The sequence below is a fragment of the Staurois parvus genome, unplaced genomic scaffold, assembly GCF_062004578.1.
Source record: "Staurois parvus isolate SC_StPar_1 unplaced genomic scaffold, SC_StPar_1.0 ptg000099l, whole genome shotgun sequence".
Classification (NCBI taxonomy): Eukaryota; Metazoa; Chordata; class Amphibia; order Anura; family Ranidae; genus Staurois; species Staurois parvus.
The window spans coordinates 5,323,600-5,350,217 of record NW_028317895.1 but is presented as its reverse complement, the minus strand read 5'-3'; the positions used below and the strand labels follow the sequence as shown (position 1 = coordinate 5,350,217).

The 26,618-nt window shown below is 41.8% G+C and overlaps 1 protein-coding gene across 3 annotated transcripts in view; it reads right to left on the bottom strand.

Annotated features, from left to right (window-relative positions):
• Positions 1–10,297: 10,297 nt before the first annotated feature.
• The window catches only part of PRR7 (proline rich 7, synaptic), a 76,860-nt gene continuing 60,539 nt past the window's right edge, over positions 10,298–26,618 (bottom strand). For all 3 annotated transcript variants that reach the window (XM_089671128.1, XM_089671129.1, XM_089671130.1), the window contains exon 3: positions 10,298–17,492. In XM_089671128.1, the coding sequence (XP_089527254.1) occupies positions 17,113–17,492 (380 nt within the window). In that variant the 3' untranslated portion in view covers positions 10,298–17,112. The remainder of the gene's footprint in view (positions 17,493–26,618) is intronic.

Sequence of the window (26,618 nt, the reverse complement as noted above, 5' to 3'; positions counted from 1 at the left end):
TTTCCAATGTGAAATGTCACTTTGAGTTGTGGAGTCCTTCCAATGATCAGTAATAACACTTGTGGCCTGACACAAACAGAGACCCTAACTAACTAACTATAGGCCTGGACTCAGTCTCAAGGTGCCAACACTGAAATGAGGTGCGTGCACAATCTTACCGACCCGGGTCTGCTTTGCATCCGCTGGTGACTCTGAACAGAACAAATGTCTCTCCAACAAGCATGCGGTCTTGCGTATATGTTGTTCAGTTCCTCTGCTCTCATCAGCCTTCCTGGCAGCAATCTCATCAGCCTTCCTGGCAGCAATCTCATCAGCATTCCTGGCAGCAATCTCATCAGCTTCCTGGCAGCAATCTCATCAGCATTCCTGGCAGCAATCTCATCAGCTTCACTCAGCTCACATGGCCCCTTCATTTAGCATCGTCCAAAACATGGCTGCAGTCTCCTCTTCCTGTTCACTAAACTCCAACTCTGAGTGCAAAACCCCACCTCTTCATGAATATACAAATATCTATGCAGTCTGAGCCTGTGTTAGAAAAACAGTGACATCTTGTGGCTAAAACGCAGAATGTCAGTCAAAACATTAATTTACTTCCACACAAACAGTGTTCAAACAATGAGAGCTGTTTCCCCATCTCACATGTCACCCCACTAGAGGTTGTCGTCCTCGGCATTCCTCCCCATACAAACTCATTCTGGGCATAACGCTGTGGGGGCACACCAGCATTGGGCCTTGTTGACCTTCATAGAGTGACAGGCTCAGAAGCACTGGGGACGTCAGGCACATTTAATGGGAGAGGAGCTTCCGACCGCTGAACACTTTCCCTTGGTGGCGAACTTGCTATGGTTGGAGCCTCTGTGGGTACCGGGGCAGGGACAACCCACCATTCCTCCCCCTCCTCTAAGGGGATTACCTCAGTACTCTGAGCAGGAGGAGCCATCCCCTCCACGCACACTGGTTCATCAAAATGACAATGCCTCAACATGTTACGGTGCAAGTTTCGTGGGGGCCCCCCAGTCTCTATTGGCTCTACCTCATAGACCAGGATGGCAGAGTCTACCCTCCTCTTCACCATGTATGGGACCGCCTCCCACCGCTCACCCAACTTTCCAGACGACCGCTTGGCTTTGACTATCACTCGATCACCTGGGGCATACCCCTCCTTCTGCACTGGTCTTGGATTGGGGTATACCACTTTTCTAAGATGCTCCCCTACAACCTTGTGGATTGCTCTCAGTGCTCTTGCGCCCATGCGGTAGTATTTCTTGGTGGTGGTTCCATCGGATCGGGCATGTGGAGATCTTCAATCTCCTGTCCAGCTCTCCCAAACATGAGCATATGTGGGGAGAATTCCGGTGGTACTGTGTACCCTGTTATTATAGGCCCACATCAGTTCAGGTAGGTATTCGGCCACCGAGCTTTTTGGTGGTCCTCCAGAGTCCGCAGCATCTGGAGCAAGGTGCGGTTGAACCGCTCGCACGCCCTGTTTCCCAGGGTGGTGCGGGAACGTTCAATACCATACAGTTGGTACAACTCATTCATTAGAGTACCCTGAAAACATGCCCCCCTGGTCCGAATGTATTCTCTGTGGACACCCGAACACCTGTATAAAGTGTTTGCAGACCACTTAAGCGGCCTACTCTGCCGTCTGGTCTCTGGTGGGTACAGCCACAGCATACTTTGTGAAATGATCTGTCATGACTAGACAGTACGAGTGTCCCGAGGTAAAGTACCCAATCTGTACATAATCGATCATAAGGAGCTCTAGGGGTGCTGATGTCCGGATGGCCTGGACAGGAGCCCGCTGTTCAGTACTCTTACTCAGCCAACAGGGCCGACACTTAAGACATGCCTCGGCCACCATGTCTGCCAAATCGGGACAGTACACAAGCCGTTGGAGTCACTTGAACATTTTATCGCTCCCAAAATGGGCACCCCTCTCATGGGCCTCACGGGCAGCCTCTGGTCCCAATGACATGGGGATGACAATCTGTCGCCGGTACTGCAACTCTGACTGCAAGTATTCGGTCCAACACAGAAGGCCCTGGGTAACAGCTTCAACTTCCCACTGCCTCAACAACTTTTGACCCTCGGGAGTCAGACGAGCCCGCTCTTCTGACCGAGGCCAGATCTTGGTCCGGACCCATTCTTTCACTTTCCACAGGTCTGGACAGCTATCCTGGACCCTCTCCCAATCAGCCAACGTCTTTCCCAGCACCATTGGCATCCCAGACGCCACCCCACTTGAATGTGCCACGTCCTGGAACATGGGTAATTGACCAAGGTCAGGAGTTTCAGTGTCCTCTAGCTCCTCATCGGCACTCTGAGCCAACAACCCTACAGCGACTTGGGAGAGTGCGTCAGAATTGCCGTTCTCCCTACCTGACCGGAACTTGATGCGGTATTGGTACTTAGAAAGAAGAGCCAACCGCCTCTGCTCAAGCGCACCGAGTTTGGCATTTTCCAGATGTGCTAACGGGTTGTTGTCTGTCATCACGGTCACCTCTGCACCGGTCAGGTACTCCGCGAACTTTTCAGTCATGGCCCACACCAGTGCCAGTAGTTGTCCATCTGCAGTCTTCTCTCCAGCCATTCAAAGTACCAAATTTATAAAGCTTGTCTAAGGCCAGCCATACCAGGGTCAAAAATCGACCAATTTTTCGTCTGCAAATTGGACCTAAGAATAATGGGCTGATTTTCGCTCTGTTGGTGGGTCAATGGCACCGGCCGATTTTTGTGGTTCCTCCCCTTTTTGGTGATCGGCATGTTGGAAAATTTGTGAAAAACAACCAATTTTTGACTAAATGATGGTCAAATTGTACGTTCGTTTTTCCGAAAAGAATATGCGCATGAGCCATGACTTGGAAGGAACAGATGTTTTGCATGTTATATGGGGTGAACTTTATGACTTGGTTGGCTGATTTTCGAAAATCAATGAGGGCACCATCGAATTACCGAGCGAATGATGTTTCCAATTATCGGACGAGAAATCGTTCGGAATTCGAACCATGTATGGCCTGTATAACAGTTTGTAAAAAAGGGGGCAGAGAGCTGAAATTACAGTCTACAGAGCTCGGTGAGGAGAGCTCCAAGAGCTGATTGGAGGGAAGGGACATCTCCCCCCCTCCACACAGCACACAGGAACAGAGCTGAAGCTGTCAATCTGCTGGAGGTCCCTCCCCTGTCCCCATTTTTCTCTTTGTGTCAGGAAACCTGGTCAGAAGTGACTCATGCTTATAGCAGAGAAATGAAACAGCAGATAGAAATGACACTTAGTGCTCTTTATAGAGACAAGTACCCCCTATATAGGTGTATGCTTTGTTCATATTTTATGCTTGAGGTTTACAACCACTTTAACACTTTTTAAATCACTGTTCTGGCACAAGCATGTAGATAAGGAAAGTCTGAGAAAAATCAGGGGTCCTGTCCTGGGTGAGTGATTTAGTCAGCCCATAGATGACCAGCAGGTTGTAGTCTACAGGTGAAACTCAAAAAATTAGAATATCGTGCAAAAGTTAATTTATTTCAGTAATACAACTTAAAAGGTGAAACTAATATATGAGATAGACTCATTACATGCAAAGCAAGATAGTTCAAGCCGTGATTTGTCATAATTGTGATGATTATGGCTTACAGCTCATGAAAACCCCAAAGCCACAATCTCAGAAAATTAGAATATTACATACAATCAATAAATTGTACATAGAACAATATTGGACCTCTGAAAAGTATAAGCATGCATATGTACTCAGTACTTGGATTGGGCCCCTTTTGCAGCAATTACTGCTTCAATGCGGCGTGGCATGGAAGCTATCAGCCTGTGGCACTGCTGAGGTATTATGGAAGACCAGGATGCTTCAATAGCGGCCTTCAGCTCTTCTGCATTGTTCAGTCTCATGTCTCTCATCTTTCTCTTGGCAATGCCCCATAGATTCTCTATGGGGTTCAGGTCAGGCGAGTTTTCTGGCCAATCAAGCACAGTAATCCCACGGTCATTGAACTAGGTTTTGCTGCTTTTGGCAGTGTGGGCAGGTGCCAAGTCCTGCTGGAAAATGAAGTCAGCATCCCCATAAAGCTCATCTGCGGAAGGAAGCATGAAGTGCTCCACAATCTCCTGGTAGATGGCTGTGTTGACCCTGGACTTAATGAAGCACAGTGGACCAACACCAGCAGATGACATGGCTCCCCAAATCAACACAGACTGTGGAAACTTCACACTGGACTTCAAGCATCTTGCAGTGTGTGCCTCTCCATTCTGCCTCCATACTCTGGGTCCTTGGTTTCCAAATGAGATGCAAAAGTTGCTCTCATCAGAAAAGAGGACTTTGGACCACTAAGCAACAGACCAGGTCTGTTTTTCTTTAGCCCAGGTAAGACGCTTCTGACATTGTTTGTTGTTCAGGAGCGGCTTGACAAGAGGAATACGACATTCGAAACCCATGTCCAGGATCCGTCTGTGTGTGGTGGCTCTTGATGCACTGACTCCAGCCTCAGTCCACTCCTTGTGAAAGTCCCCAACACTTTTGAATGGCCTTTTCCTGACAATCCTCTGCAGACTGCTGTCATCCATGCTGCTTGTGCACCTTTTTCTTCCACACTTTTCCCTTCCACATAACTTTCTATTAGTGTGCTTTGATACAGCACTTTGGGAACATCCAACTTCTTTTGCAATTACCTTTTGAGGCTTTCCCTCCTTATGGAAGGTGTCAATGATGGTTTTCTGCACAACTGTCAGGTTAGCAGTCTTTCCCATGATTGTGATTCCTACTGAACCAGACTGAGAGACCATTGAAAGGCTCAGGAACCCTTTGCAGGTGTTATGGCTTAATTAGCTGATTAGAGTGGGACACTTTGAGCCTAGAATATTGCACCTTTTCACAATATTCTAATTTTCTGAGATTGTGGATTTGGGGTTTTCATGAGCTGTAAGCCATAATCATCACAATGATGACAAATCACGACTTGAACTATCTTGCTTTGCATTTAATGAGTCTATCTCATATATTAGTTTCACCTTTTATGTTGCATTACTGAAATAAATGAACTTTTGCACGATATTCTAATTTTTCAAGTTTCACCTGTATAGCTTGCAGCACTGCTCAAGCAAGGGAAATACAACAGGGAGGTTGTACGGAAGTTGATCAATAGATCGACTTCTGTACAACCACAGTTTCCATACATGGATCGAAATTTGTCCAGTCCCTTCTGAACTAGCTGAATTTTGATCCATGTACAGGTATAGCTGGCTTTAAAGCAAGAGGAGAAGCATGACAGCTAAGCAACTAACATTTTCAACAGCAGTCAGTAGCAGCCTACATGATTCTGTCATTACAGGTCTATTTTCACATGTGCATAGGAGAATGTTCTCTGTGCCTGGCATGACATTTTCCTTGGCCTCCATCCTATAGATCAGCAGCTTCTGCAATCTGTGCTGAACATGCATCTGTTTCTTCTACTACTGCACATGCTCCATTTCCCTGGAATTATATTCAGGGCCCATTTGTTTTGTTTGCAATCATATCGTTTGTGTTTTTTACTATATATATATATATATATATATATATATATATATATATATATATATATACACACATTCAGATGGATTGCACGTGCTGCTATGAGACTCAGCAGCAGCAATAGAAAATAATAGAGGGAATTACCTAAAATTAGAGAAGACAGAATCTAGAGCAGCTGTGCATAGTAACCAATCAGCTTTGAAATTCAGCTTGTTCAGTTATAATTTGAAAATGAAAGAGAGATGCTAATTGGTTGACATGCACAGTTGGTCCAGATTCTGTCTGCTCCTGTCTTAGTAAATACCCCTCAATGTTTTTGTCCCCATCTCCAATGCAAATCATAAAACCACCTTTTGCCTGTTTTTTTATTTGCAGGTCCCCAGTTATTGTGTTGTATTTGTCCCTAGGCAATCAAATACTTACACATTTCGAGAATCTGTCTTTACTCCTGATTCTGTATAGCAGCCAGGTATTTAGAACAGTTTTTTTTTTGCTACAACTAAGTGGGAAACTTCTCCTCTAAATGGGCTGTCACTGGTAAGAGAGGCTATCAACACTCCTCTGTATTCTAAATAGACACATTTACATGATGCCTTCTGCATGGCTCCTGATGAAAGAGGTAGGTAGGATTAATAAGAGTGCATCCTCCATTAGACTGGTAGGTGGTGAACAACAGTTGGAACTGGTAGGTGGGAGGATATATAAATAGCTGGCTTCTAAATTCAGTTAGAAAGATTGTGACTGTAATTTTAAATTTTTTTGTAAATTTCATTGGCTCAACTGTCACTTTTTTAAAATGAGAATAATTGTACTTGTGTAATAACTTTTTTGCTTGTGCCTATAGTGTTTTGTGCTAAGCTGAACACGTTTTGATTCTGTGTCATTTATTAAACTCCAAATAGGATTCGTAATGTTTTTTGCAGCAATGTCTTTCATCTTTTCCCTTTTCAAAGCAAAGCCTTGTGGAGCATCCATGTTATATTTTTTCCTAGGGACAGTTTCACCTGTGGATTAGTTAATGACCTGTACAGTTGCACCATAACTTTCGCAGAAGTTTCACATTGAAGGAATACATATGCAAATGATTTTATACACATAGGCATACACAGATAACAGGGTGTTTGGAACCATTGTTATAGCCTTGTTGAAATGGCTGCATAGTTCTTATTGGTACCAGTAGATGTTCTTATATGTCCTTTCATCTCTGTAGAATCCTTTCAAGGTGGATCTCACCCTCTTGCTTGCACCAGGGGGAACCCTGGATATGACTGATGTGTCTTCCAATGTGGGCTCCGCATACCATCCTGGGTATTTCTGTGTCATATTAGACACTGATCACCCCCAAGACTTCAGCAGCCATTTTGTGTGTAGGTGTGAAATAAAAGTTCACAACCTGGGTTGCAGGGGGAGAGCTGCACAGGAAAAAGGCACTCCATTTCTCTTGGTGACTTTGCTCAAATCCAGAAAGAAACGGTTGGGCTATAGACTCCCCTTTCAAGAACACTGGGACTATTCCCCACTGAGGGTGGGAAGGGAGGAAGAGTGTCCAGTGGAGTAACTGGAGAGTTACCAGGGGAATAAAACTGTAAAAAGTAACTCAATTTATAACCCTTAGGCCTTATGGTATATTTATTGGATATTCTCTTGCGGGTATGTCCAATTTGTACTGTTTACTTGCTTGGTTATTGTTTATGTTTATGATTTGCTTTTCTTCTTTGCCCCTCTTTTTCTTCTCCTCCCCCTCTCTCTTTTCTTCCTCCTCTTCTCCCCCCCCCCCATCTGGGGTTTCTCTATTCTTTCCTTTTCCCCTTTCTCACCCCCCCTTTTTCATTTGACTCCGTATGATTTTTAGCGTTGGAATTCCATGTGAATTGTATTTATACTGACTACCTTAAGTTTGCCTGTTCTTATGAACCTTGCCTTGTTATACTTTTCTACAATTTCAATAAACGCAACTGTTAAAACATTTTTTTACAACCCTTGGTTTGGACATTACTCTTTCTTAAAATGTTTCATAACATGCTGCATAAGGTAGAATGGGTTGGTACCAATGTAGATGTGGACTCTTGTGTATTAGTGTGGTTTTGTCTCTGCCAGGCTGGTGCCTGCCTATGTTCCTGAGGGGTGAAGGTGTAGTATGCAATCCTTGGGTCCACTAGTGCATTCCTGTTTTAGTTGGGATTGTGGGAACATGAATTTGAGATTCCTCCAGTGCTCAGAAGTATGAGAGTCCTGTATTCAGGGTAATAGTCTCAGACAGTCCTAAACTGAAGTATAGAGGTATAGGGAAATAAATTCAAACTTGACACTTCAGCGCTCAGAAATTGGTAGAGGCACATAGCATGAACCAAATGTCACACGTTCTTCACCCAACCAGAACTGTAAAAAAGTGGTGGTGCAGCCCTCCTCAGATCGGAGGAATCCAACGCTGTACAAAACATGAAAAGCAAAGAAGGCGCAAACACCTAGTGCATTAACCTTGGCACTTTAGAAAACAATAGATATATTCACAAGTCTAGTGAGGATAAAAGTCCACTCTTCTCCACCTGGAGACAGGGGGACAAAGCAGTTGATGCATCTCAGGGACTCAATCCCCTTCCTCAGAGCTATGACTTCCTCAGGAGCTATAGCTCTGAAGAAAGGGATTGGGTGCTTGAAACAAGTCAGCTGCTTTGTCATCCTGTCTCCAGGTGGAGGTGGAGAGCGGACTCTTACATTGTGTGCTTTATGCATTTTCGTGCCTTTAGCTCACTTGACTTGTGAGTATATCTATTGTCTTCTATATCTTCCAAATAAAGGGTCAAGGGCAGGGGCGGACTGACAACTCATGGGGCCCCCGGGCAATAGGGGATCATGGGGCCCATGTGTCCTTGCCCAAACTCAAAAAAGCCTATGAAAAAGGTACCAGGGGCATCTCATGGGGCCCCCTACTGACCCCGGGCCCTTGGGCAGTGCTCGAATTTCCAAATGGTCAGTCCGCCCCTGGTCAAGGGTAATGCGCTAGGTGTTTGTGCCCTCTTTGCTTTTCATGTTTTGAAGTATACAGGTGTGACAAAAAGGGTTTACTGTTTTACAGTTAGATTAAACCACGTATAACGTGTGTTGTCAAAGTGATTTTCCATGATTTTCTTTGAAGAACCAGAACTTTCAAATACATTCTTGCAAGGACATTTTGTTTTCTGTTGCTATCTTCCACATTATGCCACTTACTAATTGCTCACAGAGACCTTTCAAAAGTGTTCTCTTCTCTAAAGATAAACAGACATAGCAGAGCTTTATTTTTATTTTTAATGAGTCACTTACCAGTAGTGTGGGTTTTATATTAAAGTCTTCTAGCTGAGAATCAGCAGGAGTAGGAATGCACAGAAAAGATGATTCAGCCTTAACTGTATATTTCCTGTTGACAGAGGCCTTTTATAGCTTAAAAATAAAATTCATATTTACAATTGCTATAACCAGTATATGAGCAATCAGACTGTAATATGTGTAAGTTTCAATGCATTTTGATATTCAGCAGCTTGACCCAACCTTTACACAGTTCTATCATTGTCAGCCATACAGGTACATGAATGTATCTAGGGAAGTGGATGAGGAGGAGCCTGAATGGAATTTCTGCATTTTGTTGGTAATAATAGAAGTTGTTTTATGATGTCAGCTGCAAAAACGTGGATTCAACCTGCTCAGTATCTGACTGGCTACTGACTGGCCAATAGAGTCATCCTCACTATATAAGTTTGGTGAAGATTGGTGGATAAAACATAAAAGAGTTGTTCTGGGTGATCTATTGTAATGATGTAATTAGTACTAACCAGTTGAGAAAACAAATTAATGTAACAGATTATTACCAGTATCAGCACCTCCCTAAATTTTTCTTTGCAGGCTTCTTAAAGTGTTACTAAACCCACAACAGTAAAGTCAGTTTGTACATACAGTAAAGCATACTTGTTACACTCACTGTGGAACCTAAGGGGTTAATCCTCCACATTGTGTAAAAAGGCTGTTTGATCCTGTCTTCTCTAAACCTCCCCTTCTTCTACTTTCCCCAATCCATCTGCTGACAGAACAGAGCATTGGGAACAAGCTGCACATGCTCAGTTTGGTTTGTATTATTGCTAGAGAGTTTTTTTTTCTTGGGAGAGTGCATGTGATCAGCACAGGGCTAATCAGCACTGTCCAGACAGAGGTCAGGGGTTTTGCATCCTCCTGGAGCAAAAAGAAAACTCCTACAAGCTTTAACCAGTGTTCTGCTGGACACTGATAGAAGTCACAAGACTGCTCTAACTGCTGATGAGAAAAGGTATTTAGCAGTTTATATTTACTAAAATAATTGCATTTCCATGTTCTGTGTACTGTGTGAGACCAGATATAGTGAATGCAAGGTCATGATTTTAGTAACACTTTAAGACAGCCGGGTTGCAGGAAAGAAAATCACTCCATTCCCACATCAACACAATCAGTGTTGATGGGGCAATCTATCCCGTGGAGCCGTGATTATGGATAGCAGCTATAATAGCCACTAGCAGTAATCACATGTAAAATTTGAGAGGCTGGTTGTACTCAGGTTGATCGATAGGTCAGCTTCAGTACATTCAGCCTTCCCACACATGGTTTGAATCTTGGCCAGTCCCTGCTGAACCGGCTGAGATCTATGGCCGGCTTTAGGGTAAACATTTCATTTTCTTTTAGCAATACATAGTGCTAAAGTATTATACAGAAATTCTCTCCTTGACCCTTTTCCTCCAACTACAATCTTGTCTGAGAAATGCAGTGAACAATAGAAATTGATTCAAAAGAACTTTTTATTGTTTAATGGGAGGTGATTAGCTGCTCTCAAGGCTCCTGAAGAGAGAGCTGTATGTACCATAATGGAACCCAAATGGAACCCAAGGACCAGTGCCTAGGGCATCAAGCCACAAAATATACACATTCTGATAACGTTTTATTTATTTTATTTCCACCATCTGGCTCCCTTTGGACATTTGTAGCTGTATTCAGCAAGAGAACAGCCAGGTTTGTAGGGGATTTTATGTAGAGTCAAAAAACTTACCATGGTTAAAATATACCTCCAAACTTTCTAAAATGAGAAAAGGGATCCTTTTAGTGTAACGTGTGTAGGCAAAAGACACATTTTTGAGATGCACCATTTATTTGGACCATGAAGAATTGGCAAAAAACGACTGGTTTAACCCAAGTGTTTTTTTTTTCACCACTACCTTTTCTTTATATTGGCTTTTTTGAACTAATGAATTCAATAATTTAGTGATTGGATGTATTGTTTACTGCAGTATAACACTTCTGGTGACAAGATAGTACTTTTCTTTATAAAGGTCTATACATCATATCCAAAAGAGGAACAAATGAGGATGAAAGGGAGACAGATGGATTTAGTTCCAGAAGGGAAACAGTTCATCCAAATCAAGGAAAGTTGGGAGCCATGGTTCAAGAAATGCAAAATCACTGCTCCTTTCTCTTATCTTGGAAGATAAAATGTAGTTCTTGATTTAAAACAGACAGCATGCTGCCTTCAGTAGTGTACCCTATTATTAGTTACTGCAATAATAACATGACACAAGGAGCTGAGCTTGTACAAAAGGGGTGTCAAGCATGTGTGCCTATGGCAGCATGATATCTAAATGAAGCCCTGTGTAGATACATATACATAAGCAAAAGGCTGCTTTCACACTGATCAGTTTTTCATGCCTTCCCGTTGACTAAGGGCCCTTTCACACTGATCAGTTTTTCAGTTAAAAAAGGAGAAAAATGCATCCCTTTAAACCCTATGGAACTCTCCACACCAGTCAGTTGCATTTTTAAAAGTCCTGCTTGCTGCATTTTTGGTGCATGTTTAAATGGCCCTTTAACACTGATCAGTTTTTGATGCACTTTTGTTCAGGTGTAAAGAGTTCCATCTAAATGGGTGCATTTTTCTTCTGCTTTTTTAACTGAACAAAAACTAATCAGTGTGAAAGCAACCTAATATGGATTGTTTAGCATGAAATACAACAGAATTTCCTCTCTGGCATGTAGTGCCAACTTTCTGATACATAGTCAGAAATCACATTTAACATTTCATTCCTAGAAATATACTCTGGGCTTTCCTGGCAGTGCCCTTTTTAAATAGATTTTTTGATACAAAGTAATAGTGTAGCAGACCTCTCTTATACCTGTTTTTATACTAGTTTAGGAGAAAAGGCAATGGTAAAAAGGTAAAGTGCAGTAAAATGTGCTATGCAGTAAAAGGTGCCCTTTGCTTTATAAATGCTGTATGTAAAATACGTAGTTAGATTTCATTAACATACCTGTTAGGCCCATTGTGGTTTGCCCACAGCCTGGTCAAAAAAAATTACTACTGGTTTGATCTGTGGTCTCCTGCCTGTGATCCATACATTGATGCACCCACAGCATCACTGAAATGTGCATGCACAACGCTGCTGCAACAGGGGAGGGAAAGTGAACCACACAGGCTGGAGACTAGAATGGGGGAGAGTGCTTATTCCAGGGATGATTAAGAGATGCCTTTTGTACATCATCCCCTCACCAGAAGTTTTTTTGTATGAATTATTGTTATTCTTTGCCACAAACTTTGTGCGTGATTGGGGAAGTTTTATCCCTACCCTAAACCTCCCTGTCTCCTGATTTTTCCCTATCACCCACTTGTTAATTATTTTAACTGCAAATTTATATGTCAATCAAAATACAACATTGAATGGAACTGGAGAAGCCACACTGTTCTGTTTGATGATGGTCTCTGTCCTTTATGTAAATATGGGAGTAGAGTGACATACTAAAAGGGAGGTATGGAAAGCCTATGACTTCTGGGCTGTGCAGCCTGCAGAACTAAAGCCAAAAGGTTGAGAATCCCAGGTCTGCACAGCAGTTGGGTAACATTCTTAAAAAGCCACAAGACAGACAGTTTTGCAAGTGTGGGTACATTCCGTATATTTGCATTAGAAATTATATAGAGTTCTGCTTTCATGGGGGAATTAGAAGCAGTGTGACCCAATAGTGGGTGCACATTTAGCATTCCCAACCTCTTTTGCTTAGCAGCTAACTAGCCCTTTAAGGTGTTATAAAACCTGCCTATAACAATAAATGCTAATGGTTACTTATGAAAGTCACAGATCATTGTGATTGTTCAATAACTATTGAAATGTTAGCTAAAATATGTTTTGGCTGTTAGTGTTTCAGCAAATTCTTAGTGTCTTGCCTCTGGCTTTACCTGCAGACATATGGTGTACAAACTTGCTTATAGTTATATCTTGTTGACAGCTACTAAAACATGAGGATAATCCTTACAGCTAAAGCTATAAAAACAACTCATGCTGTGCTCTTCTGCCAGAGGTTTCAACTTTGTGGTATACCTCAGTCCTGCCACCAACCTAGCCAATCCACTCCTAGATCCAACCAAATATGTCATTATGATGACAAGACCATGCTATATTTTGCAAGCTAAATACCTTTGGGATCTGACATTTTTGGGACAGCTGAGGAGTATTAATGAGATCTCTAGTAGTCCTGACAATTAGATCTCCAATCCTGCTAGGGGGTTGACAGAAATTGTGGTTGTCATTGTACTGCTGCAATGACATAATTATATGGAGTACATGATTATTTTATCACACTTACCTCTAGGATGTCATTGATTGTTTACACCTGTAGTTTTTTCACATTGCTTCTATAGAGAAGGAAACTCCCAGAGATATGTACACAACCACATCAACATCACTGAACATATGCTGTGCCTAAGGGGAAGTGAGTTTTTCCATTCTTTGGGGTACATTGGTAACTAAAGTAGAAATGTTAATGGATACTGTTTCATACATCAATACATTGTAGCAGGGTCCTAAAACCATAGGCATTTGTACTACTTCTAGTTATGCAGACCTTTTTTGGAATTTTTTGGCCACAACCAAGGTATCAGCTAAAACTAGAACTATAGGAAAACCTTTTTTTTCCTCATTTTAGATAGAGTAAGGGAGGGTTATAACCTCTGTCATTTTATTTGTTTACCATCTGTGTCCTATTGGGGAGATTTGCCTTCACTTTCTGTCCCATAGCCAAACACGAAGTGAGAGAAAATCTCTGCAAGGACCCTCAGCTCACCAGAACTAGAGTACCCATTGCAAGATTGCCTCTCTATTACTTTTCTGGGGACAGCACAAAATTTGGGTATTCTTTTACTTTCACTTTTGATGATACTGGTGAACAGGACAAATAGAGAGTGTGACTCTCCCTTATGGGGGGCATAGACAGTAATAATAACCAAACAGGTGTTCTAATCCATCTCCACGCTATCAAAAACTAGAAAACTGCCTTTAGTTATACTTTAATGGCCTTGTGCCACGGGCAGCCATCACACACTTTGCTGTGTTGAATGGACTTTTCTGTGGGACTTTTTTTCTCAGGAGGATATTGACAGCACCTGGCAGGTGCTGTGCTGTATCAAGAACGCTTTATGGTGCACCAGGAAGTGCCTCATCCACCAGCGGGATAGGATGTCCATTGAGGATTGTTGCAGACTGGTCCACAGTCTGCTCAGAGACTATAACTTGATGGACTTCAAGGAGGAAGAGGATGTCTGAAGATTTCCCCTTCCCCTACTCTCTCTTGCATGTCTTTGTGCTTTCAATATAGCTTTGGGCCTGTGAATTCTGCTTCCGCTCCCTCCGCCCTCTTTCCTACCACCACCCCCCACCACCCATCACAACCGCTGCTTATTGAATTGTTTTTGTTCATTTGGTAAGGTTTTGCATGCTATGGTTTATGTTGTGGTGTCATGTAGGGTGTGTGGGACAGGGGTCTAACCCAGGCAATGCATGTCTGACATCGTGCCGCTAGGTACTCTGGTGGAACCTTAGGGAGCCACAGACGGTCTTGGGGTAAGTGGCGTCATGCATGACGTGATGGTTTGGGGAACTTTCTACTCTGGACATCATGATAGGCATCATACCGCTGAGTTAATGTATTTATTTTATTATTGGAACAGTATTGTTATGAGGTGCATTTATGCGCTGCGTCACAGTACAGGGTGGAATGTACCCCGATTAAGTATCTTTTTTTTTATACTTATATAAAAAATATACTTTAATGGCCTTATTTCTATTGCAGCCTGTGCCAACAATATGTATATTCAAAAGATCCTTGGAAGTGTGTGTAATTTGCTTAAAGTAAACCTGTCATAAGAGTGAAATGTGGAGGCTGCCATCACAGACCTTCTTCTGAAAATGCTAATGCTGGATGCAAGATTTACCTGCATATTCTGTCTGGATCTATGGCACAAACCATCCAAGCATAAGGATCACATGACAGGTAGGCTACTGGCATTTTCAGACAAATTCATGGTGGCCTCTATGTTTTGCTTCCAATGGGAACTTATGTAATATAGAATAATTCACGTGTCAGTGCAATGTACAATATGTTGCTGTACAGCCACTCTTAAAAATTCAAAAAGTCAAACCTTTAAAGAAAACAACCTGCACATAATTACACATAATCCTGAACTTTTTTGAAACTCTTCAAGCTTTAAAAGTTCCAGTCTGGGAGTATGGCACACATATCTTCAGTGAGGAAGTTTACTGAAAAATCTGCTGAAGACTTCCAAAAGCTTATTTAAAACCACAATATGCATTTGTTATCTGTGTTCAACACTCCCAGGCTGAGCCAAAAGTTGCTTAAAGGGCTGGTCTGTGTGAGAGATGGGAGTGGAAGAGCATCTGTCACCTATGTTGTCTTGGGCATACATTGAATATTCAATATATTTATATGGCCTGGTGATGTATGCATGTGTCAATCAAACATGGGCATGTGTGCCCAGCCATTTAGTCAATTACAATCATGTGAATATGGCATTTGGGGGAGCTCTGCAGAGATCCAATCACTTGGCTAATTACATTTTCTGTAAGTATAAGCCCTAAGAGCTTCTGGAAAGCTTATTGGCCATGCTAAATGATTGCTGATGCTCTTTAGACTAACATTTACAAGAAATAATAAACCATGCCTGATTGTCTTAGATCTCAGGGCTTCAAGAAAGCTTTGGAAATGCTTCTATTACTTTGCCCTTTAAGACCATCCTTGCTGATGGAAATATCGGGTCTGCCATTGCTAATGACCCTCTACAAATGCTAGTTGCCTTGTTTTCATACTGATTCTCTATTGTTAGAACTTTCATTTATTAACAAGATCCTCCCTACCTTTTCTAGGTCATTGACAGAATGTATTGAAGATAGAAAATGAGAATAATGGTCAAGCACCTAGAATTTTATAAGGAAGTCAACAGCCCAGTATTTCTCTCAGAACAGTTTTTTTTTTAAACCAGCTTTTATATTCTCATGAAATCCTTTAGTCCTACATCATACTGTGACTTTGTTGAGGAGATGAAGATGTAGATGTGGGAAGAGATAGCCTGGCTGCTGCCCACTAGTAAGCCCCAGGGGTGGGGTGAAACATATTGGGTCATGGCTTGGATGAATCGAGTTGAGGCTGCTTTTACCTGCTAACCACTCGGGCCGGTGTGCAGCAGCCAGGCTATCTCTTTCAAGGTCTACAGAGTGCTTTGGGTCTGGATGAACCTTTCCCCAACCTGCACCCTCACTAGTCCTTGGACCTTGTTAACCTGAGCAAGAGCCACTAAGCATTTATTGTGGGTTTTTTGAGATGATGCATTTATTTGTATCTCTCTGGTACTCAACCCATTTTTGTGATTAGTTTGTGAATGGCAAATGCTATACTTGTAAAAGCTGTACTCATTTAGAAATTGGACACAGCTCCATCTTAGAGGACCAGAGATGCTGGAAAAAAAATCTGTCTATACTGTCTAGAAGTCCTTATTTTTGTAGAACTGAAAAAATCAACTGCAATTTGCTTCTATGGCCTAGACTTAGACCCATTTTGTAATGTGTGGTTAGTGTTGATCTCCCCTTGAAGTGATAGGTAATTGTGGTGATGCAGATAAAGCTGACATATCAAATCTCGATTCGGAATAAATGAAGCGCTCAGTTATGTATCACTGCACAGATGACTTCAGTTTCCACAGTGTTAGCTTGGCATATGACAAGACATTTTATCATTCACCATACACAACTTGAAAGTGTTCCAGAATGTTCTATGTGAAGCCCTTTCAGATTAATTGTATTAAATATCTTAATACAGAGAACAGGATCCTCTCAGTATGTACAACATACAGAAATGGACACCATAACCTAGCTGGCAGCTCACATACACGCTATGGCTGCCAAATTTTAATCCCACAAACAGGAAGTGCAACTATAAATGTAAATATATAAAGAGGGCCTGTCTGTCAGTGTCTCTGGTGAGCAGAGCATGAATGTTTTCAGAATCAGATCCAATCTGACTGTACATCAGCATTTGTCGGTGAGTTGTACAAGTTTATATAATCCGCGCAAGAGTCTTGCAGCTCTTCTCATCCCATCTTTCAGAGATACACAGATATGGCCCACATTGTTTAATCAAGTTCAGATAAGCAAATGGCTGAACTGTCATGTTAAGTGTAGTTTTCAGAAATATATGTCATTTTATTACGTTCACAGACCATCCAACTTCCTCAAGTTCTTTGGACCACAGCAACTTCCATGCTGGTTTAAACAGCTGTAGTCCTGCCCAGAAGGGGAATTGGGAAAATCAGTTGGCAGCCCCTTGGCAATCCAGGCAGTACTCCACTTCCAATTTCAGAGCCTGACCAAGATGGCCGTCTTCGGCTTGGTGCTTCTTGAGGGGGATTGGGTGGAATCTGGGAGCTTAGGGCGCCAGGAAGTGGTTGAGTATTTTGTTGTCCTGTGAGATGTTGTTTATGGCTCAGGGGTTGCTCTGGTTTCACCAGCTCATCCTGAACAGAGAGAAAAGGACTGAGGATTTTTCTGTAGATGCCTCGAGTATCAGTAAGGACCTCACTGTATGGTGGAGGGGGTTCAGCCATGAGTAGTGCTTCTTCATAACAAGGTGGTTGAGACAAGTCCGGTTCTGCAGGTACAATGCAAACACAAACAATGTCAACTTCTGTTTTATTACCATTCAATACTTAACTGCTACAATTTGTATTTCTGCAAGGACTGTAACACAAAAAAAATACTGGAGGCTATACTCTGGATCATAAACAACACATCCAACCATTTGCAAATGTAACAACTTTCTCACTTTTGGGTAGGCACAAGGTTTTCCTATAGATGTTAGTGTCTCTTCCTGCTCCTGAAACTCCATAATAAACACCCTTTCTTAGTTGTATTCCCCAATTATTTCTAAATAGTGAAATTTCAAACATGGACATATGTGCCCAGCCATTTAGCCAATTATAATTATGTGAGTATGGCATTTGGGGGAGCTCAACAGAGATCCAACGGATAGAATGTGGCACTCTCAATTAACTTAAAATGGACACAGCAGATTGGCCAAATGGCTTGCCAGCAATCTTAAAAAAAATAAATATCTTTGGGTGACCATTTTCACTCTCTACCTTCTCTTGCACAGATGGAGTTCTTTGTTTTTCATCTCTGCTTAAGTCGCCAGGACCCAATTTGAGGATTAACCCCCACCCTCCAAATCATCAGGGAAATTTCACTATGAAAATAATTGCTATGTTATTAAAAGATATAGTACTATTTCATTCTGTCATACCATCTCTTATCCTCAGACCAACTGAACACAGCCATAAAGGACTGCTGGCACTCCCCCTTTGTTGTGCCAAGTCAGAGTTTGGTGCAGGTGCAGTAATCATCATAAATCACATTTTGGTTTGTATATGACAATCTGATTTAATCATCTTTCTGTGGTGCCCCCATGTGGCAGATGAAGCAGACATATGGAAGAAAGGTACCCCAGCAACATCTGTTGGGAGGTTTTTGCCTTGGCTGTGTTAAGAGGAATATGGATCCTTCACATAGCTCTTGTAGGTCTAGGATAAATAAAAAGGAAGCTGTAGTACAGCCTATGTCCAGCGAGCACTTAATTCCTAGGGCCTTTTCCCCTATAGGTCCAGAAATTTTTTTTTCCCCTGGAGAAATGTGTTGGTTTCGCACCATGTAATAATTTGCATTTGGAGAAACTTTAAACTTGAAAATTATTCTAATGTATTATACCTCTTTTAAGAGACAGAAAGGCTTTAAAGCAGAGCTCTAGCCAAAACTAATAAGATAAAACATAATTAGACTATTAGAAGTAAACAAAAAAAGAAAAACAGTTTTTGCTGTAATTTTCACCTTCATTTTTTGGGCTGCCCTCTGTAGTTCCTCTGAGCCCAGGCTGTCATTGACCCACCCCTGCATATGACTGGATGATGAAAGGAGGAGCAACACAGTGATAAGCTCATCTCTGTGTCACTCTGCTTTCTCTTCCTATCAGCATGCTTCTTATTAGCATATAAACTGATTGGATCCTTGTTCTCTTTGTTTCTCTCACACTCTAGCCCTGCTTTATAGGGACTACAAGATGTGGCTACCAAGCCAATTCAGGTACTTACACTGCTTGCAATGATTACAGAGCCTCACTAATTTGGGACTTTTATATTCACCTAGAGTTCAGCTTTAGGTTGATGGCATATTAGGGTACTTTTTTATGCTATAAGTTTTATTATGTAAAATGTCGATAAATACAGATCACCCAGTAAACAGGCCTTTCTCTGTGCCAGTTACCACATCTGAACACTACAACAAGGATCTATTCCAATCTGTTTGTTGTAGTAACCCGCACTAAAATGTGCATTCTAACATTATACCAGAGTGCACACACCTTTTTGAGCACAACAAAGCATGTAAAATACAGGTGTTTTGTGGTGTGCTGGCTAAGTGCATTGGTTTAATACCTGCATTGAGGTGCATTGACAGCCCTCTGAGGACACTGATGTGAAGGGGCTCTGGGACTCTGATATGAAGGGTACTTCTGATGTACAGTACTGTGGAAACGTTTTAGGCAGATGGGAAAAAATGCTGTAAATTAACCACTTGCTGTCCCACCTGTAGTAATTATACTGTAGGCAGGCTGCACAGCCAGACATAATCTCGTACATGTATGTCGCTTGGCACATGGGCGTGCAGCACACCTCTTGTGATCGATGTGTCCACCGGACACAGTGGATTATTGTTATCAGTACCAGTCATTATGAGAGGCTGGAGTATCATATGATCACTATGATTGGTCATAGCAATCACTTGATTACAATGTGCTTTCCATTCATGACTGCTTGCTTAGTGTTGTGAAGTTGTGATTAGCTCATGGCTACCTGTATCAAGTGGTTAGCTGTAGCCAATCACAGCGTATCAAAAGTAACTAAGCTGTCATGAATGTTAACCCACTCATGACAGCTAAAACTATTGCTTCTAAGCAATAACAGTGTAAAACAAAATATCCCTGATCACCCCCCCAGAGCAGTATAGTGTCCCTATGGTGACACTGAACTACTCTGATTACAGGATGTAAAAAAATAGTAAAAAAAGAAAATGTGAAAAAAAAAACATTTTAAAAAATTGTTTACAATATAAAATGACTTCCACCAGTCAATATCCCTGATCACCGCCACCCCAGTCATTTGATGATGCTGCACTACAATTGTGATAGTATGTAAAATAAATGTGAAAAAAACCCAAATTTAATTTATTAATTTTCCAAAAAATTACACCTTCAAAAAACTTGCCATGCCTCAGACCGTCTGCTTTCCAAAAATGGGTCATTTGAGGGGAATTTGTACTGTCCTGGCATTTTAAGGCCTCAAGAATTGAGGTTGGCCACCATTCAAATATATATATACAGTATCATAGTTTGTAGATGCTATGCCTTTGACACAAACTAACTAATATACACTTACTGGGATTTTTCTTTTTACCAAGTACATGTAGCAGAATACATTTTGGCATAAATTTGTGAAGAAATTTGATTTTATAGGATGTTTTATAACAGAAAGTAAAAAATATAATTTCAGTCTTGTTTTTATAGCAAAAAATAACAAAACCCAGTGGTACTCAAATACCACCAAAAACAAATCTCTATTTGTGTGAAAAAAAATTATTTAAATTTAATTTGTGTACAGTGTTGAATGACTGTGCAATTGCCATTTAAAGTAGCACAGTGCTGAATAGCAAAAAAAAACCCGGCCTGGTCATGAAGGGGGTAAAAACTTCCAGAGGTCAAATGGTTACAAAAGGTTTCAGAAATAAATGTTTTAATAGTTTATTTTTAGCAATTAACAAAATGAGTAAAAAAAAAGTAAATGAGCAGAAGATAAATCAAAATCAAACCAAATAAATATTTGGTGTGACTACCCTTTGCCTTCAAAACAGCATTAAATCTTCTAGGTACCCGTGCACGCAGCTTTTGTTGGCCTTCAGCAGTTAGGTTGTTCCAAATATCTTGGAGAACTAACCACAGATATTCTGTGGATATGGGTTGCCTCAAACCCTGCTGTCTCTTCATGTAATCCCAGACAGTCTCCATCAGGACTCTGTGGGGGACAAACCATCCCTTCTAGGACTCCTTGTTCTACTTTACACTGAAGAAGGTTCTTAATGACATTGACTGTATTTTGGGGGCCATTGTCCTATTGCAGAATAAATTTGGGGCCAATCACACACGTCACTGATGGTATGGCAAGATGGATACCTATCTGCCTGTATTTCTCAGCATTGAGGACACCATTGATCCTGAGCAATTCTCCAACTCCATTTGCAGAAATATAGCCCCAAACTTGCAAGGAACCTCCAGCATGCTTCACTCTTGCCTGCAGACACTCACTATTGTACCGCTCTCCAGCCCTTCACATACAAACTACCTCCTGCTACAGCTAAATAATTTAAATTTTGACGCGTCAGTCCAGAGCACTTGCTGCCATTTTTCTGCACCCCAGTTCCTACGTTTTTGTGCATAGTTGATTAGCTTAGCCTTGTTTCCATGTTAGAGATATGGCCTTTTTGGCTGTAATACTTCTATGAAGACCACTTCTGGCTAGACTTCTCTGGACAGTAGATGGGTATACCTGGGTCCCATTGGTTTCCACCAGTTCTGTGCTGATGGCACTGCTGGACATCTTCCGATGTTGATGGGAAATAAGCATGATGTGTCTTTCATTTGCTGCATTACGTTTTCCTGGCCATCCACTGTGTTTATGGTCCTCAACATTGTCCAATCAGTGGCGTCCTCAATGCAGAGAAATACAGGCAGATACCTATCCAGCATGTGATACCATCAGGGAGGTGTGTGACTGTTCCAAAATGTATTCTGCAGCAGCACAATGACCACAAACATACAACCAATGTCATTAAAGTGGTTCTAAAGGCTTACTTCAAAAAACAAAAAAAAATAATAAACATGTCTATACTTACCTGCTGTGTGCAGTGATTTTGCGCAGAGCAGCCTGGATCCTCCTCGGGTCCCCCGCAGCTTGCTATGCGGGCACCCGTTGCTCCATGTGTCCATTCACACACAGAGTCATGGCTCGACCCTGCCCCCTCTCTCTTTTCATTGGCTCACTGGCTGTGATTGACAGCACTTCTGTTTCAGCCAATGAGGAGAGGGAGTCCCGGGATAGCTGAGACTCCAGTGCACATTGCTGGATTGAGAGGGGGCTTAGGTAAATATTGGGGGAGGCTGGGGGGATGCTGCACAGAGAAGGTTTTTTTAAACCAATGCTTAGAATGCATGAAGGTAAAAAAAACTTGAGCCTTCACAACCATTTTAACAATGTTGTATGCTTAAAGTGGACCTTAACCCAATAAAACAAGCTTTTCCCTAACTCTCCCACAATTGGTTAAAAATTCCTTATTTTCTTCAAGTTTTCTGACCTTGCAAGAAGTGCAGCACTTTCTTCTTTCTCTTCCAGAAAAAAACAACACAGTGCCCCTCCACCCCTATTGTCTCACAAGACGTTCGCGTCACACATCCAAGTATACAGTTGTACTGATGGGTTCTGCATATGTGCAGATGTGCTGCAGATCTTCAGGACACGAAAGTAACCTGTGGCACACCTGCGCACATGCAGGGGGCTTCCCACACATGCACACAGATACCACAGGTATTAAGGTCTCTGATAATGGCACTATATGTGCATGCGTGGGAAAGCTCCATTCACGTGCAGATGTGCCACAGACCTTGGCTGGGTGCTGAAGACCTGGCTGAGACCTTTGGCATATCTTTATATGTGCAAGATACATAAAGTGGAATTTTACCCATAACACCTTGATAAAATAATACATTTTCTAGTAAGGAGCATGCATTCCATATTATTAATTATGCTACTAAAATTAGTTTGAGCTGGAAATTGCCTCCAAAATTGTTCCTGTTTCCTTTTACCAGAGGCTGCCATTTTGCTGTAGCCCAGACTCCCCGAGCAGCAATAAATATTTAGGCTCTCAGAAGATCAGCCCGCTACATTTTTGGCACAGTGCCTAAAAATAGAGAGAAACTGAGTATGTACATAGTAGGATGAGATGATGTATTACTGGATTTTAAACAGTATAGGCACTTTATTTTTAATGGCAAAAGGGGTTGGCCTGAAGTGATTTAGCAAGACTTAATTTTCTGAAGCTCCTCTTTAATACAAAAAAAAAAAAAAATCACAACTATAAATCCCATTTTATCTGTGCTTATTTGTGGTCACCTGACTCTTAGCCCTATGTCTTGTTCCTTCCTCACGGGAACAGGAAATTGTCACATAATAGGAGAAATGGCTGGATCAACGGGTACATATTTTGTAATTTAACACATGAAAAAACAAATATTTTAGGGGCAACTTGCAGAAACTTTTTTTCATTTTTGCCATTGATTACATTAGCTTGGCAATTCCCTCTAATGTTCTCTAGAATTGTTACATTGTATCTCTGGTTACAAAGACATACAGCGTGTAACTGATATGCTCCTCTGCTCCATCTAGGGGCCATAATGTGGTATTTTACTACTTCAAATAAAAGAACATTTGTTGAGAAGGCAAAATGGTCTAAATAACATTTGTTTTTGCCCAACTTGCACAAAACAAATGTACATATACAGTAGTATATACAGTATCATTTTTATTTTACTCTGTGTATCTCCACATGTCAAATCTTATTGATTTAGTCTCAAATGTGAGATTAAGAGCTTGTCTGCAATATTATTTTATTCTTTATGTTTCTCAGATACTATCAATTCCATGTCTATACCTAAGAAAGATCTCAGTCTTGAGAACTCATAATCCACCCACTCCCCAAAGACTCTGTATATCATCCCTGGCTGAAATCTGAGATTTCTAGATAGCGGCAAATAATAGAAATGTTCAAATTTCGCCCCCGCACACTCTTATTGTTCAGTATTTTTTATAATAGTATTTTGGATTTTTGTATGCTCCCTCTAGAGGTAACAGAGAATTTGAGTTGCATCCCTACTTGCTTAATGAATTTATAGTGTTGTTGGATATAATTTATTTGGTATGTTCAGGATTAGAAATAAAAATTAAAACTATTAATTATTATTTTAATTCTCTAATGTCAAGTACATAAGCATTATTGTTCAAAAGCTGTTGTGACATAGCCACAAAATAGGGGAAATAAGGAAAATAGGGGAAAACACACTTAATAAATATGTAGAAAGTAATGGGGCCTGTGTGTAGAAGCCCTATACACATGGGGTGATTAGGGCAGGGGTAGACAACTTTTAAGAGGTGAAGAGATACCTGAATAACATGAAAGGGATCAAAGATCACTGGGGTTCAGCCCTATTTTATTTTAAAATAAATTAACCAGCAAAGCCTAACTAAATAGTAAGGAAAACTTATAATGTACTAAAACAAATGTCACTGTAAAAATATACAAGCTTAGCCTACCTTAAAAGTGGACAGTGTCAGTTGGGTAGTGGATGGTGTGCGGACAGTGTCAGTAGGGCAGTAGATGATGTTAATAGGGTAGGGGATAGTGTTAGCACGTCAGAGGATGGTGTCAGTAGGGCAGAGGACCGTGTCAGTAGGGCAGAGGACCGTGTCAGTAGGACAGAGGACCGTGTCAGTAGGACAGAGGACAGTGTCAGTAGGGCAGAGGACGGTGTCAGCAGAGCAGAGGACGGTGTCAGTAGGGCAGTGGGCCATGTCAGTAGGACAGAGGACTGTGTTAGTAGGACAGAGGACCGTGTCAGTAGGACAGAGATCAGTGTCAGTAGGGCAGAGGACGCTAAGCTGAATGAATTAAAGGAAAAGATGACACCTCCCCCCTTCCCCAGTCACTGCTTCCAAATCCTCATGGCCAGGATCACAATGTCCCCATGGTAGACTGTGCTGTAGATGTGGACATACTGTCCCAGCTGTCTCCACCTCCTGACCTTCTCCTGGATGCTGACACTCCACAGTAGCGCCCCTCTCAATGTGGCGCCCAGGGCAAATACCCCCTGCCCCCCAGTTTCATCCCTGAATAATACCGCCACTGGATGTATGACTTCCCAGCAGTCAGAGGCTGAGTTCAGTGGACCAGGTCACTTGGTTTGTATGCTCAGCGAACAGAGTTCCCAGTACCCTGCAAACTCAAACCTGATCCCTATCTGCAATGCAAGAATGGATCCCCATTTATACCTTCACCAGCACAGGCAATCAGTTGCAAATACATACTTATACAAATTAGCTTCTTAATCACACAGTTTTTTTACATTTGAGCAGTCCGTCACTTCTGGATACATTGTATGTACTGTATAGCCTGCATAAGAACATTCAATGTTGCCCGATTCTCACAACAGCTTGTGATTTGCAGAGAACTAGTGGACATGCAGTTTTACTGGTCAAATGCTATGCCAGTTTTTTAGGACTCACTTACATTTGGGGTACCCTGTGAAGAGTGATTCGCAGTGGATTGTGCTTCAGAGGGTGTTTGACAGGTCGTGAGGACATGATACGTCTGTGTTAATCCCTAAAACCTGCTCCATCGAGCTACAACCACATGCTCCTGCACAAGGCTGCATGACGCCCCAATTCAGTTGAGTCCAAAATGTGGGATACTTTTAGCCATGCCATGATGCAAAGCATTGCGGCCATAACATGTGTTTGCTGCCTTTGCACCTCAAAGGGAAACGGCTAGGTGAGAGGTAAAAACACAGTTCAGCCCTCAACCACCAAGTGTAGGCAAAGCCTCAACCACTTGCCCTCCAGAGAATTTACCCCCCTTCTAGACCAGGACATTTTTTGTGATACAGTGCTGCGTTACTTTAACTGACAATTGCGTGATCATGCAATGCTGCACCCAAATGAAATTTATGGCCTTTTTTCCCCACAAATAGAGCTTTCTTTCGGTGGTATTTGAATGCCTCTGCGGTTTTTTTTTGCACTATAAACAAAAACAAATCCAGTAAAAAATTTTAAAAATCTAATTTCTTCATAAATTTAGGCCAATGTGTATTCTGCTACATGTCTTTGCTAAAAATAATCCCATTACATGTAAATTAATTGGTTTATGTGAAAGTTATAGTGTCTACAAATGGCGGTATAGATACTTATTTATTTATTATAGGTACTTATATAGTGCCGTCAATTTACACAGTGCTTTACATATATATTGCACATTCACATCAGTCCCTAACCCTCAAGGGGTGTACAATCTAAGGTCCCTAACTTACATTCATACACATACTAGGGACAATTTTGACAGGATCCAATTAACCTACCAGCATGTCTTTGGAGTGTGGGAGGAAACCGGAGTATCCGGAGGAAACCCACGCAGGCACAGGAAGAACATGCAAACTCCAGGCAGGTGGTGCCGTGGCTGGGATTCGAACCAACGACCCTAGTACTGTCAGGTGGAAGTGCTAACCATTAGCCACTGTGCTGCCCATTTATGCTAATAAAAAGCACTGACACTGTACTAATGACACTGGACGGGAAGGGGTTAACATCTGGGGGGATCAAAGGGTTAACTGTGCGCTGTTTTACATAATGGGCTTTGTGTGTTTCACTAGGGAGACATGCTGTGTATTTCTCTGCTATGCACAAAAGCATGTCCTTGCTAGCAGGAAAGAGACCTGTGTTGTTTACATACAGGTCTCTCCCCTGTCAGTGTCACTCGGCGATCACTGGGTGCCGGCGGGGAATCTCCGGCTGGGACCTGGTGATTGACTTTCCAAACTGCCAATGGCGGCGTGGGTAGGGCCGCGCACAAACGC